This window comes from Ips typographus, linkage group LG6 (assembly GCF_016097725.1).
Source record: "Ips typographus isolate SLU linkage group LG6, UJ_Ityp_2.0, whole genome shotgun sequence".
In the NCBI taxonomy this organism is placed as follows: Eukaryota; Metazoa; Arthropoda; class Insecta; order Coleoptera; family Curculionidae; genus Ips; species Ips typographus.
In genome coordinates, this window is record NC_138427.1 from 2,958,151 (window position 1) to 2,973,457 (window position 15,307).

The following is a 15,307-nucleotide window of genomic DNA, read 5'->3' on the forward strand; positions in this document are numbered from 1 at the left end:
CTACAGTTAACGGTACGGGTTTAAACAGCAAACGGAACAAATACCGGACGGTCGGTATGTGTCTATTTTTTACTTACAAGTTCGCGGAGATAAGAGATAACGGTCGGCACGGATCGGCTTAGCAGGCTGATTCCGATCTTTGCTGATCGAAGAATCCCCATTTTCCGGCTCGGGGCCTTCTTTTATACACAAAACCCACGGTGGGGGCTGTTAGTGGCGGTACCCACTCTCAGCGCCCACCGAACCATTTCGAACGGCCCCGGACGGCCCCGATAGAATCGACGCCACGACGGACGCGGACTAGCACCCAGCAGTGAAGGTCACGCGCATTCAGATTTAATCAGCGAAAAATTAGTAACTTCGTTACACACCCCCCCCTTACGGAAAAAAAAATATATATTTCCCCAACACAATATTTTTTTTTTATTATTGCGAAAAAAAGCTAAAAAAAAGAAACTCTAACGTTAGTTAACTAACACTTAACCTAGCTTAACCTAAACTAAAACTAATCCACCAAGCGGTGGCGCCTCTCGGTGCACCCCACCGTGGGCAACCCCGGGACGACGATCGGCGGCGGACGGGAGACGGATCGGCGGGCGACCTGCGGGAGCGCGAAGGTCGCGGTGGCGGCGGAGGCGGCAGCGGCTGTGGGCAGCACCGACGGGTGGTGACACCCAGCCTCCCACACTGTGAGCAAAAAAGCAGCGGTGACAGCTGGCACTCCGTCCGGTAGTGCCCCCGGTGACCGCACCTCCAGCATGAGTCGGGGTGCACCGTCACCCGATGGTCCTCCATCCACCTTGTCTCCTCTCGGAGGCGTCGGATTGCCACTGGGGTCTCAGGTCGGCTCGGCGGCGGCGGCGACGGTGCGTGGCGGTCCACCTCCCGATAGAAGGGGTCACCCCCCGTTGGGACCACCACTAACACATCGGACGATGCGTCACTGTCGCTCATGTCGGCTAATATAGAAAAAAAAGAATAAGTGTCGGTACAGGACCCCCGAAACAGAACGAACAGACAACACAAATCTACCCCCACAATATTTGTTACCCCCTTTCTACTTTTACGGTGTTAATACATCACCTCCGCAGAACTTAATGGTTTTAAGTCCTTGATATGTATACGGCGGTACCATTTTCCGTTCTCATCCCTTAAGTCGTACACCACCGGTGACACAACTCGTTTTACCAAGTACGGTCCGGAAAACTTCGGGGCTAACTTTGCAGCAAAACCCTTGTCGGCGGATGACAACGGATTTTCCCGTTTCATAACTCGGTCCCCAACTGTACATCTCCATTCTCGTCGGCGCAAATTGTAGTTACGGCTCTGAGCGGAGAAAGCTCGGCCCAGATTAACTCGGACCAACTCATAAACTTCAGCAAGCTTTCGGAGATGTTCGGTATAGCCTTGGTAGTCGGTTTCGGCGTGCGGGCGGTCGTTTGTAGGTTCGGTGACGGGCGGGCGGTCGTTTGTAAGGTCGGTGACGGGCGGGCGGTCGTTTGTAAGGTCGGTGACGGGCGGACGGGACAATGCAGCGGGCGGCTCCAACTCTCGGCCAAAGTTCAGAAAAGCCGGAGTAAACCCTGTAGACTCATGCCGGGACGTGTTCACGGCGAAAACCAAATCTGTAAGATAAACATCCCACTTTCTGTGGTTTTCCTCACAAAAGGAAGCCACCATAGTTTTCAAAGTTTTATTTGTACGTTCCACCGGGTTTGCTTGCGGTGTGTACGGCGGAGTCAGACGGTGGTTTATTCCCATTTCCTTCAGTAAACCACGGAACAGTTTACCAGTAAACTGGGTCCCGTTGTCGGAAATTACGGTTTTCGGACACCCAAAGCGCATTAAGACTTCCTCGTGTAAAGCTTGACTGACGGCCTTGGCGGTAGCTTTGCGGATGGCTTTGCACTGGACCCACTTTGTAAACCTATCCTGAAACACAACCAAATAAGAGTTACCCTTAGAGGACCTCGGTAACGGCCCCACTAGGTCAGTGCTAACGGTTTCCCACGGTTGACAGTTGCGGGACGGTTGCATCTTTCCAGGCGGTTTCTGGGATTCACCCTTAAATCGCTGACAAACAGAGCAATTCCGGACGAACCGAGCGGTATCTCGGAACATCCCTGGCCAATAATAGCGGCGGGCAATGCGGGCTATTGTCTTGGCTATGCCCTGATGGCCGGCGGTCGGTTGAGAGTGGTTTTCATCCAGTACAGCTCTTCGAGCATCTTTAGGCACGCAAACCTTCCATGGATCGGCCATTTCGTTCTCAGTCAAGTCGGTCATGTCCCAGAAATGTCGATAGAGACGGCCATTGCGCACACAAAAATCCGGAAAAGCTTCGGGGTTCTTTTCCACGGCGGTTTTCTTCGAACTGTACCAAGGACAAGGTACGAAGTCTTCGAGAGCGGAAACGGGGTCCACATCGTCTTCAGGCTTGCCTACCGGACTCCTAGACAAAGCATCGGCTACCTTATTAAGTATTCCCTTACGGTATTTAATTTCGAAGTCAAACTGTTGCAAATACACACTCCATCGAGCCAAACGGCCGGACGGGCTCTTTAAGGAGTGTAACCAGCGGAGCGACTGGTGGTCAGTCACTACGGTAAACCGGTAGCCCTCTAAGTACGGTCTCATCTTTTCGGTGCCCCAAACTATGGCCAGACACTCTTTTTCAGTCACGGAGTACTTCTTTTCGGCGGCGGACAGACTACGGCTGGCGTACGCTATGACATGGTCACCATCGGTGTCATGCTGAATTAGAGCTGCCCCTAACCCAGCGTCGGAGGCGTCAGTCTGTAAAATAAACGGCTTAGTAAAGTCAGGACATGTTAATACGGGAGCCTCTGTAAGCCGGATTTTTAACTGTTCAAATGCAGCCTGCTGTTCTTCCTGCCACTGCCAGCGTACGTTTTTCTTTAACAGGTGGTTCAACGGGGCGGCTAATTGTGAGAAATTTTCCACAAAACGGCGGTACCACGATGCAATTCCCAGAAATCTTCGGACGCCCCTCACGTTAGTCGGCGGCGGTAAACTGAGTATTGCCGAGACCTTTTCCGGGTCAGTGCGGATTCCCTCGGATGTGACAAAGTGACCCAAATACCGGAGCGACCGGCGCCCGAATTGACACTTCTCTGGATTCAGTTTCAGGTTGGCGGCTCGTAGACGGTCAAATACCTGTTTTAAAAAGTGTAAATGCTCGTTAAATGTCTCGCCCAGTACTATTATGTCATCTAAATAGGCGAAACAGTACGGCTCTAACTCAGGCCCGATCACACGGTCCATTAGGCGCTGAAAGGTGGCGGGGGCGGAATGAAGACCAAACGGCATTACTCGGAACTGGAACAGGCCTCTACCCGGTACGGTAAACGCGGTAATCGGTTTACTTTCTTCCGTCAACGGTACTTGCCAATAACCCTGTTTCAAGTCTATACTAGAAATGTATCTGGCTCTGCGCAGCTTGTCTAGTATTGCGTTGATAAACGGCAACGGGTACGCATCCGGACGAGACACAGAGTTCACTTTCTGAAAATCGATACAGAACCGGTGCTTACCATCCTTTTTTTGACAATCACCACCGGCGAGCTCCAAGGGCTCATGGAAGGCTCAATAACGCCCTCTTCCAGCATCCGATCAACCTCTGTGTTGATCACTTCCTGCATTTTCGGATTGCGGGGGTGGTATCTTTGTTTTTGGGGTCGCTTTGTGTCAAGTTAATGTGGTGGTAAATCAGCGGTGTTGTGCCCTCTATTGACTCAAAACCGGGTAGTTCGGCGGCCAAAAAGTTCTGAAGTCGGTCCTCTTCATCGGCGGTTAGCAACAGTTTCGGCGGTGCGGTAAGACCCAACGGACTGCATGGAAGAGGCAGCGGTACTACGGTAACCTGACTGGTGCTTAGATCAATCTGAAAAGCATGTTGTTTTAACAAATCCATGCCAAACACAACGTCGGAAGTGAGATTTGGCAAATAGCTGAGATCTGCCTGCAAACTAAGATCATTAATAGAGACGGTAAGCCGGAAAGCTTCGGTGATCTTGACCACGCCTCCACTAGCGACTTGAGCGGAACTGGTGTGCGGGGTGATCTGTTGCGAACGTTTAGCAACACACAACTCCCTAACGGCGTCACCTATGAAAGAATGAGCTGCTCCGGTATCTATTAATGCCCTAAACGGTGTTTCTAAAATTGTAACAGGCAGGTGCGGACGGCAATCTTCTTTTGTACGGACAGGCAAGGTTTCGGTTTGACGGTGCTGGACGGACCTTGCTGCAATGCAACACCGATCTAGTTTCCCGTCCGGCAGGTGCAATCCCGGCTCAATACACCGGCCTTGCCACAACGGGAGCAAAACAGCCTTGCCTGGTTTCTGCAGGCCGAACGGTAATGGCCTTTTTGACCGCAGTTCCAGCATTGAGGGCCGTTATCCGTAGCCTGTTGGCTTGGTCCGGCTCGTTCTTCGGTCCCAGTGGATGGTCTAGCTGGCGGCACTGTCGTTGGCCTAATTGTCCGGTTTCTTGATTTTCTGTAAATTGACGGGTGTTAGTAAAATTTCGGGGCCCTGAGAAAGGCCGTGACGACGGTACGGAGGCGGGAATTATAGGCGGCGGCGGTGAGTGCAGCTCCTTGAACAATAGTTCGGTTTCTCGAACTGATCGAGCAAAGCTGGTGCGATCCGAAAAATCGCCCCGACGAATTTGTTGTCGGTACTCCGGCAACAAATTACGATAGAGCCACCTCAGCTCTTCTTCCGGGCTAATTCCCCCATGACGGCGGATTAACGTCTGCAGCTCAGTTATATACGCACCAGCCGATTCACTCGGTCGCTGACGTCGCCGACTGATTCCAGCTCCAAATCTTCGGCATAATTTATGGGGAAGTAGAAGCTGCGAAAATCAGCCAGAAACTGCCCCCAGGATCGCCAACTTCCTCTGTTGTTACGGAACCACAAAGCGGCCTCACCCTGTAACAAATCAGGCATATGTGGCAATAAAACGTCCATGGAAATGCCTTGAGCGTCACAGAGCTCTTGGACACGCTCCACAAATGCAACGGGGTCGTTTCGGCCATCAAAGTACACTTTCCAGTTGTGTACTTGCACATGGGCAGTCGGCGGCGGTACGGTGGTAAACGGGGATCCAGAAACGGCGGGCGGTGAGTGAACGGTCGGCGGCAGGGCAAACGTGACGGCTGGCAAGCCTGTCATAGTGACAGGAGGCGTTGTCACCACAGAAGTACCTGTAACAGTCGTAAAATACCGGGTGGTCGTCGACGTTACGGCGGTAGTGGTTGGCGGTGACAGTGGGTGGTTTGGAAACCCAACAACCGGTACTGCAGGAAACGCAAACTGTTGCAAGTGTGGGGACGGTGTTGCCACACCCTCACGCATGTAACGCACCAGTCGTCTACGCAACATTTCCACGGTCCCAGTCACATCCAGGCAAAACTTACTGAGTTGACCCTGCAACTCTTCCTTTTTCAACCCGTAAATCCAACTCACCCTCACGTCAGTCGGTCCCGGTACTACTGACAACTCCATGTTGTCGCTGTCTCGACCCTCGGTCACTCCACCAGCGGCCCTGTCTCCGCTGTAGCCTTCCTCGTCCATTTCTTTTCAGCTAAAGAAAACCGGCAAAAGAAAACAGTCTATAATAAAGGGAAAAAAAAAAATCGGTCCCTGCTCGGGCGCCAAATTTGTAGCGCTTTTCTCGCGGTTTTCTTCGGTTACGTTGCCTCGGGCGCCACCTTCGTTATTTATAGTGGCTGAAGGTCCACTTTGCGGTACCTGGGTAGCCTTTAGACAGCTGGAGAAAAGTTCCAAAGGGTTCGGGAAGAAAACAAAATTAAAACAACGGTTTGCACTAATCGCACTGTATTACGGCTCTCAATACTTACAGTAAATACTCACGGTAACGAATACCCAATGAAACGGAAATTACCTTATACGGTGGTACGGGGAAAGCGTGTAACGATAATGAAAACTACCTACGGACCCTTCACTACTGATTAGCCTGACTACTGTAGATTAAGACACGGTAAAAGTACGGCGGTACGGTACGGTTATGTAAAACTGACTACTCGGCGCCGGAATTTATTCCAAAAAAAACCCAAAGAGGCCCAATTACGTGACCAGCGGTGTTCACGCCACTCGACCTAACCTCTAGGTGCCTCTCCCCGATTCCCCGGGGTTCGACAAATAGAGCCTCGGTTGCACACTGTTTCCCCAAGCGTGCAACAGAGGTTTTAAGTCTCGTGACGTTGCCAATCACACAGCCGCTAATCCCTCCAGTATTCCCAAACCCGTTTACTGCTCCGTTTCCCCGGAGCTAAGCAAACGAGTCACAGGATTCACCGTTCCCGCTTGCTACACCGTTTCCCCGGTGTTCAACAAACAGGAACAGGACCAGAAGGATTACCTAACTGTTTTCACCAAAATTAGTAACTGTAGCCGGCGCCGTCTTATCAAAAACACCCTCAAACAGAAAACCCCGGAAAGCTATAGGAAATGCCCCAAACGAAAATCCCCTGAAAGATACTGAATATGCCCCAATTTACAGTTTATTATATTAACTACAGTTAACGGTACGGGTTTAAACAGCAAACGGAACAAATACCGGACGGTCGGTATGTGTCTATTTTTTACTTACAAGTTCGCGGAGATAAGAGATAACGGTCGGCACGGATCGGCTTAGCAGGCTGATTCCGATCTTTGCTGATCGAAGAATCCCCATTTTCCGGCTCGGGGCCTTCTTTTATACACAAAACCCACGGTGGGGGCTGTTAGTGGCGGTACCCACTCTCAGCGCCCACCGAACCATTTCGAACGGCCCCGGACGGCCCCGATAGAATCGACGCCACGACGGACGCGGACTAGCACCCAGCAGTGAAGGTCACGCGCATTCAGATTTAATCAGCGAAAAATTAGTAACTTCGTTACACACCCCCCCTTCTTACGGAAAAAAAAAATATATTTCCCCAACACAATATTTTTTTTTTATTATTGCGAAAAAAAGCTAAAAAAAAAGAAACTCTAACGTTAGTTAACTAACACTTAACCTAGCTTAACCTAAACTAAAACTAATCCACCAAGCGGTGGCGCCTCTCGGTGCACCCACACCGTGGGCAACCCCGGGACGACGATCGGCGGCGGACGGGAGACGGATCGGCGGGCGACCTGGGGAGCGCGAAGGTCGCGGTGGCGGCGGAGGCGGCAGCGGCTGTGGGCAGCACCGACGGGTGGTGACACCCAGCCTCCCACACTGTGAGCAAAAAAGCAGCGGTGACAGCTGGCACTCCGTCCGGTAGTGCCCCCGGTGACCGCACCTCCAGCATGAGTCGGGGTGCACCGTCACCCGATGGTCCTCCATCCACCTTGTCTCCTCTCGGAGGCGTCGGATTGCCACTGGGGTCTCAGGTCGGCTCGGCGGCGGCGGCGACGGTGCGTGGCGGTCCACCTCCCGATAGAAGGGGTCACCCCCCGTTGGGACCACCACTAACACATCGGACGATGCGTCACTGTCGCTCATGTCGGCTAATATAGAAAAAAAAGAATAAGTGTCGGTACAGGACCCCCGAAACAGAACGAACAGACAACACAAATCTACCCCCACAATATTTGTTACCCCCTTTCTACTTTTACGGTGTTAATACATCACCTCCGCAGAACTTAATGGTTTTAAGTCCTTGATATGTATACGGCGGTACCATTTTCCGTTCTCATCCCTTAAGTCGTACACCACCGGTGACACAACTCGTTTTACCAAGTACGGTCCGGAAAACTTCGGGGCTAACTTTGCAGCAAAACCCTTGTCGGCGGATGACAACGGATTTTCCCGTTTCATAACTCGGTCCCCAACTGTACATCTCCATTCTCGTCGGCGCAAATTGTAGTTACGGCTCTGAGCGGAGAAAGCTCGGCCCAGATTAACTCGGACCAACTCATAAACTTCAGCAAGCTTTCGGAGATGTTCGGTATAGCCTTGGTAGTCGGTTTCGGCGTGCGGGCGGTCGTTTGTAGGTTCGGTGACGGGCGGGCGGTCGTTTGTAAGGTCGGTGACGGGCGGGCGGTCGTTTGTAAGGTCGGTGACGGGCGGACGGGACAATGCAGCGGGCGGCTCCAACTCTCGGCCAAAGTTCAGAAAAGCCGGAGTAAACCCTGTAGACTCATGCCGGGACGTGTTCACGGCGAAAACCAAATCTGTAAGATAAACATCCCACTTTCTGTGGTTTTCCTCACAAAAGGAAGCCACCATAGTTTTCAAAGTTTTATTTGTACGTTCCACCGGGTTTGCTTGCGGTGTGTACGGCGGAGTCAGACGGTGGTTTATTCCCATTTCCTTCAGTAAACCACGGAACAGTTTACCAGTAAACTGGGTCCCGTTGTCGGAAATTACGGTTTTCGGACACCCAAAGCGCATTAAGACTTCCTCGTGTAAAGCTTGACTGACGGCCTTGGCGGTAGCTTTGCGGATGGCTTTGCACTGGACCCACTTTGTAAACCTATCCTGAAACACAACCAAATAAGAGTTACCCTTAGAGGACCTCGGTAACGGCCCCACTAGGTCAGTGCTAACGGTTTCCCACGGTTGACAGTTGCGGGACGGTTGCATCTTTCCAGGCGGTTTCTGGGATTCACCCTTAAATCGCTGACAAACAGAGCAATTCCGGACGAACCGAGCGGTATCTCGGAACATCCCTGGCCAATAATAGCGGCGGGCAATGCGGGCTATTGTCTTGGCTATGCCCTGATGGCCGGCGGTCGGTTGAGAGTGGTTTTCATCCAGTACAGCTCTTCGAGCATCTTTAGGCACGCAAACCTTCCATGGATCGGCCATTTCGTTCTCAGTCAAGTCGGTCATGTCCCAGAAATGTCGATAGAGACGGCCATTGCGCACACAAAAATCCGGAAAAGCTTCGGGGTTCTTTTCCACGGCGGTTTTCTTCGAACTGTACCAAGGACAAGGTACGAAGTCTTCGAGAGCGGAAACGGGGTCCACATCGTCTTCAGGCTTGCCTACCGGACTCCTAGACAAAGCATCGGCTACCTTATTAAGTATTCCCTTACGGTATTTAATTTCGAAGTCAAACTGTTGCAAATACACACTCCATCGAGCCAAACGGCCGGACGGGCTCTTTAAGGAGTGTAACCAGCGGAGCGACTGGTGGTCAGTCACTACGGTAAACCGGTAGCCCTCTAAGTACGGTCTCATCTTTTCGGTGCCCCAAACTATGGCCAGACACTCTTTTTCAGTCACGGAGTACTTCTTTTCGGCGGCGGACAGACTACGGCTGGCGTACGCTATGACATGGTCACCATCGGTGTCATGCTGAATTAGAGCTGCCCCTAACCCAGCGTCGGAGGCGTCAGTCTGTAAAATAAACGGCTTAGTAAAGTCAGGACATGTTAATACGGGAGCCTCTGTAAGCCGGATTTTTAACTGTTCAAATGCAGCCTGCTGTTCTTCCTGCCACTGCCAGCGTACGTTTTTCTTTAACAGGTGGTTCAACGGGGCGGCTAATTGTGAGAAATTTTCCACAAAACGGCGGTACCACGATGCAATTCCCAGAAATCTTCGGACGCCCCTCACGTTAGTCGGCGGCGGTAAACTGAGTATTGCCGAGACCTTTTCCGGGTCAGTGCGGATTCCCTCGGATGTGACAAAGTGACCCAAATACCGGAGCGACCGGCGCCCGAATTGACACTTCTCTGGATTCAGTTTCAGGTTGGCGGCTCGTAGACGGTCAAATACCTGTTTTAAAAAGTGTAAATGCTCGTTAAATGTCTCGCCCAGTACTATTATGTCATCTAAATAGGCGAAACAGTACGGCTCTAACTCAGGCCCGATCACACGGTCCATTAGGCGCTGAAAGGTGGCGGGGGCGGAATGAAGACCAAACGGCATTACTCGGAACTGGAACAGGCCTCTACCCGGTACGGTAAACGCGGTAATCGGTTTACTTTCTTCCGTCAACGGTACTTGCCAATAACCCTGTTTCAAGTCTATACTAGAAATGTATCTGGCTCTGCGCAGCTTGTCTAGTATTGCGTTGATAAACGGCAACGGGTACGCATCCGGACGAGACACAGAGTTCACTTTCTGAAAATCGATACAGAACCGGTGCTTACCATCCTTTTTCTTGACAATCACCACCGGCGAGCTCCAAGGGCTCATGGAAGGCTCAATAACGCCCTCTTCCAGCATCCGATCAACCTCTGTGTTGATCACTTCCTGCATTTTCGGATTGCGGGGGTGGTATCTTTGTTTTATGGGGTCGCTTTGTGTCAAGTTAATGTGGTGGTAAATCAGCGGTGTTGTGCCCTCTATTGACTCAAAACCGGGTAGTTCGGCGGCCAAAAAGTTCTGAAGTCGGTCCTCTTCATCGGCGGTTAGCAACAGTTTCGGCGGTGCGGTAAGACCCAACGGACTGCATGGAAGAGGCAGCGGTACTACGGTAACCTGACTGGTGCTTAGATCAATCTGAAAAGCATGTTGTTTTAACAAATCCATGCCAAACACAACGTCGGAAGTGAGATTTGGCAAATAGCTGAGATCTGCCTGCAAACTAAGATCATTAATAGAGACGGTAAGCCGGAAAGCTTCGGTGATCTTGACCACGCCTCCACTAGCGACTTGAGCGGAACTGGTGTGCGGGGTGATCTGTTGCGAACGTTTAGCAACACACAACTCCCTAACGGCGTCACCTATGAAAGAATGAGCTGCTCCGGTATCTATTAATGCCCTAAACGGTGTTTCTAAAATTGTAACAGGCAGGTGCGGACGGCAATCTTCTTTTGTACGGACAGGCAAGGTTTCGGTTTGACGGTGCTGGACGGACCTTGCTGCAATGCAACACCGATCTAGTTTCCCGTCCGGCAGGTGCAATCCCGGCTCAATACACCGGCCTTGCCACAACGGGAGCAAAACAGCCTTGCCTGGTTTCTGCAGGCCGAACGGTAATGGCCTTTTTGACCGCAGTTCCAGCATTGAGGGCCGTTATCCGTAGCCTGTTGGCTTGGTCCGGCTCGTTCTTCGGTCCCAGTGGATGGTCTAGCTGGCGGCACTGTCGTTGGCCTAATTGTCCGGTTTTCTTGATTTTCTGTAAATTGACGGGTGTTAGTAAAATTTCGGGGCCCTGAGAAAGGCCGTGACGACGGTACGGAGGCGGGAATTATAGGCGGCGGCGGTGAGTGCAGCTCCTTGAACAATAGTTCGGTTTCTCGAACTGATCGAGCAAAGCTGGTGCGATCCGAAAAATCGCCCCGACGAATTTGTTGTCGGTACTCCGGCAACAAATTACGATAGAGCCACCTCAGCTCTTCTTCCGGGCTAATTCCCCCATGACGGCGGATTAACGTCTGCAGCTCAGTTATATACGCACCAGCCGATTCACTCGGTCGCTGACGTCGCCGACTGATTCCCAGCTCCAAATCTTCGGCATAATTTATGGGGAAGTAGAAGCTGCGAAAATCAGCCAGAAACTGCCCCCAGGATCGCCAACTTCCTCTGTTGTTACGGAACCACAAAGCGGCCTCACCCTGTAACAAATCAGGCATATGTGGCAATAAAACGTCCATGGAAATGCCTTGAGCGTCACAGAGCTCTTGGACACGCTCCACAAATGCAACGGGGTCGTTTCGGCCATCAAAGTACACTTTCCAGTTGTGTACTTGCACATGGGCAGTCGGCGGCGGTACGGTGGTAAACGGGGATCCAGAAACGGCGGGCGGTGAGTGAACGGTCGGCGGCAGGGCAAACGTGACGGCTGGCAAGCCTGTCATAGTGACAGGAGGCGTTGTCACCACAGAAGTACCTGTAACAGTCGTAAAATACCGGGTGGTCGTCGACGTTACGGCGGTAGTGGTTGGCGGTGACAGTGGGTGGTTTGGAAACCCAACAACCGGTACTGCAGGAAACGCAAACTGTTGCAAGTGTGGGGACGGTGTTGCCACACCCTCACGCATGTAACGCACCAGTCGTCTACGCAACATTTCCACGGTCCCAGTCACATCCAGGCAAAACTTACTGAGTTGACCCTGCAACTCTTCCTTTTTCAACCCGTAAATCCAACTCACCCTCACGTCAGTCGGTCCCGGTACTACTGACAACTCCATGTTGTCGCTGTCTCGACCCTCGGTCACTCCACCAGCGGCCCTGTCTCCGCTGTAGCCTTCCTCGTCCATTTCTTTTCAGCTAAAGAAAACCGGCAAAAGAAAACAGTCTATAATAAAGGGAAAAAAAAAAATCGGTCCCTGCTCGGGCGCCAAATTTGTAGCGCTTTTCTCGCGGTTTTCTTCGGTTACGTTGCCTCGGGCGCCACCTTCGTTATTTATAGTGGCTGAAGGTCCACTTTGCGGTACCTGGGTAGCCTTTAGACAGCTGGAGAAAAGTTCCAAAGGGTTCGGGAAGAAACAAAATTAAAACAACGGTTTGCACTAATCGCACTGTATTACGGCTCTCAATACTTACAGTAAATACTCACGGTAACGAATACCCAATGAAACGGAAATTACCTTATACGGTGGTACGGGGAAAGCGTGTAACGATAATGAAAACTACCTACGGACCCTTCACTACTGATTAGCCTGACTACTGTAGATTAAGACACGGTAAAAGTACGGCGGTACGGTACGGTTATGTAAAACTGACTACTCGGCGCCGGAATTTATTCCAAAAAAAACCCAAAGAGGCCCAATTACGTGACCAGCGGTGTTCACGCCACTCGACCTAACCTCTAGGTGCCTCTCCCCGATTCCCCGGGGTTCGACAAATAGAGCCTCGGTTGCACACTGTTTCCCCAAGCGTGCAACAGAGGTTTTAAGTCTCGTGACGTTGCCAATCACACAGCCGCTAATCCCTCCAGTATTCCCAAACCCGTTTACTGCTCCGTTTCCCCGGAGCTAAGCAAACGAGTCACAGGATTCACCGTTCCCGCTTGCTACACCGTTTCCCCGGTGTTCAACAAACAGGAACAGGACCAGAAGGATTACCTAACTGTTTTCACCAAAATTAGTAACTGTAGCCGGCGCCGTCTTATCAAAAACACCCTCAAACAGAAAACCCCGGAAAGCTATAGGAAATGCCCCAAACGAAAAATCCCCTGAAAGATACTGAATATGCCCCAATTTACAGTTTATTTATATTAACTACAGTTAACGGTACGGGTTTAAACAGCAAACGGAACAAATACCGGACGGTCGGTATGTGTCTATTTTTTACTTACAGTTCGCGGAGATAAGAGATACGGTCGGCACGGATCGGCTTAGCAGGCTGATTCCGTCTTGCTGATCGAAGAATCCCACATTTGTTCCGGCTCGGGGCCTTCTTTATACACAAAACCCACGGTGGGGGCTTTAGTGGCGGTACCCACTCTCAGCGCCCACCGAACCATTTCGAACGGCCCCGGACGGCCCCGATAGAATCGACGCCACGACGGACGCGGACTAGCACCCAGCAGTGAAGGTCACGCGCATTCAGATTTAATCAGCGAAAAATTAGTAACTTCGTTACAGTAATATATTGATTTTTTTAAATAATTTAGATTTTGGTTATGTTTATTGTATTAACATACTTTTGATAATATCTGCTCAATGTTCCATACAATTCAAAAACTGTTATGACAGTTCTTGAATTGTTAAAGATTGCATGTGCTCTCTAAAAATTAAAACTTTGCTTTAAAAACTCATTGTTAATAATTGGGATCAGTTAATATAGAAAACAAAAACCAAAATACAGAAATTCGGTATAATTAGATTTAGTTTCAAATTTCTTAATTAAAAAATTAATTAAAAAATAACAAACTTTATTCAATTTAATCAATTTGACAAACATTTAAACCTCAAATTTACTAATTATATGATGAATGGCGAAATTCCTCTTTATAGATTTTGGGAGTTTTGAGTAACACAAACCACTTTGATTAGATTACATACTTATTTGTCATTCTATCTATGCTAAACACTACTTTCTATCTACAACAAAGCCTAATTATTCTACTTACTCTATGTTTCTAAACCCAGTGTAGGTACAACTATAGTACACCATAAGGTCAACATTTTAATTCATAGAAAAGTATTTTTATTAAAAACTAAAGTTGGTTTCAACGACTGCAATTAGAAAGAAACCAACTATTTTATTAAATAATGGTTAATATTAATTATGCCAACAAGACTGAATAAGGACTATTAATTTGCAAATTTATGGTGAAAACTTGATTTATTTAAAAACATGCAGAATTTCACTTAATTCTTAATGATTTTTTAGGTTTTAAAAGTGTTAATGTCCCTAATACTAAACTGAATACTGTATAAGTAAGTTAATTCCAAAAAGAGTTATTACCACTAACTGAACCATTACAGATTCTTTATTATGAGAAATTGTACAGTTAAATAGTCTTCACCATAATTTAGTTGAAAAACAGTTGTTATGCAATTTTGACTTTAACTAGCAACCTACAAAGACCAGCTGACACCTGTCAAATTTAGTCACGTGACATTTAAAATGTAGTTAAACACCGCCCTCTGTACAAGAAAGCCAAGAAGGTGCATGCCAAAAATTCCAATATGGCCGAAATATGGGATTGACAGTTTGCATTTGTTTGTATTGTGGAAATTGAGTTTTTGGATGATTAAATTAATTTTTAAGGTTTAAAGTCAAGACTGGGATTACTTGCCAAAGTAATTGTTGTTTAGTTGTTTATATGTTTATTGTTCTAGTGAAAGTGTAGTTTGTGTTCATTTTATTGTGTTATGACTATTGTTATTGTTCCTCCATTGTTCTATAATTTGTGGTTGGTTTTTTAACTTAAATTCTATGCCTCTACAATAGCCGTCACACTTGTTGTTTTGCCAAATTGTAAAAGCAATTTGGAAGAAAGGCCCAAAAGTGTCCTTTCCTTTCCAAAAGACCCTGCTCGAACTCACAGTGGTTGAAAGCTTTGAACTGGAATGATTTTACTCCAACACAATACTCAGTGGTAAGTACAATATGCTTTCTCATTCAGTAAACTTATTGCCTCTACTACATAAGTGAGTTAAATTTGAGGCCGCCTGCATTTTGAGAGCAACAAAGGTTTACTCTGAAGAAACAGGACAGCTTTTAGAAGTTTCATTGGCACATTTACATTTTAAAAGAAAGGTCTTGGTAATAATATAAACCCATTTACCAGTTTTGCTTACCTAGATTCAAGGATTTCCAAATTTTCTTTGATTGAGCAGTTTTTACATTAGTTTGTTGTACTTTCCAAGACAAAGGGTTCTAACCAAACTTGCTTTGGCTGGACTTTATTGGATATAAAAAGCCATATCTATACA

General features: G+C 48.9%; 2 protein-coding genes across 2 annotated transcripts; both read right to left on the reverse strand.

Moving 5' to 3' along the window:
* Window positions 1–399: 399 nt before the first annotated feature.
* On the reverse strand, window positions 400–6,931 carry LOC145730214 (uncharacterized). The gene is made up of 3 exons (XM_081981309.1): window positions 6,645–6,931; window positions 752–959; window positions 400–687 (listed from the first exon to the last, which is right to left on the reverse strand). Exons 2-3 carry the CDS (start codon window positions 952–954, stop codon window positions 495–497), a joined length of 396 nt encoding a protein of 131 aa, XP_081837435.1. The 5' UTR covers window positions 955–959; window positions 6,645–6,931; the 3' UTR covers window positions 400–494.
* A 36-nt stretch (window positions 6,932–6,967) lies between these two features.
* Window positions 6,968–7,523, reverse strand: LOC145730215 (uncharacterized). The gene is made up of 2 exons (XM_081981310.1): window positions 7,321–7,523; window positions 6,968–7,256 (listed from the first exon to the last, which is right to left on the reverse strand). Exons 1-2 carry the CDS (start codon window positions 7,521–7,523, stop codon window positions 7,064–7,066), a joined length of 396 nt encoding a protein of 131 aa, XP_081837436.1. The 3' UTR covers window positions 6,968–7,063.
* Window positions 7,524–15,307: the final 7,784 nt, after the last annotated feature.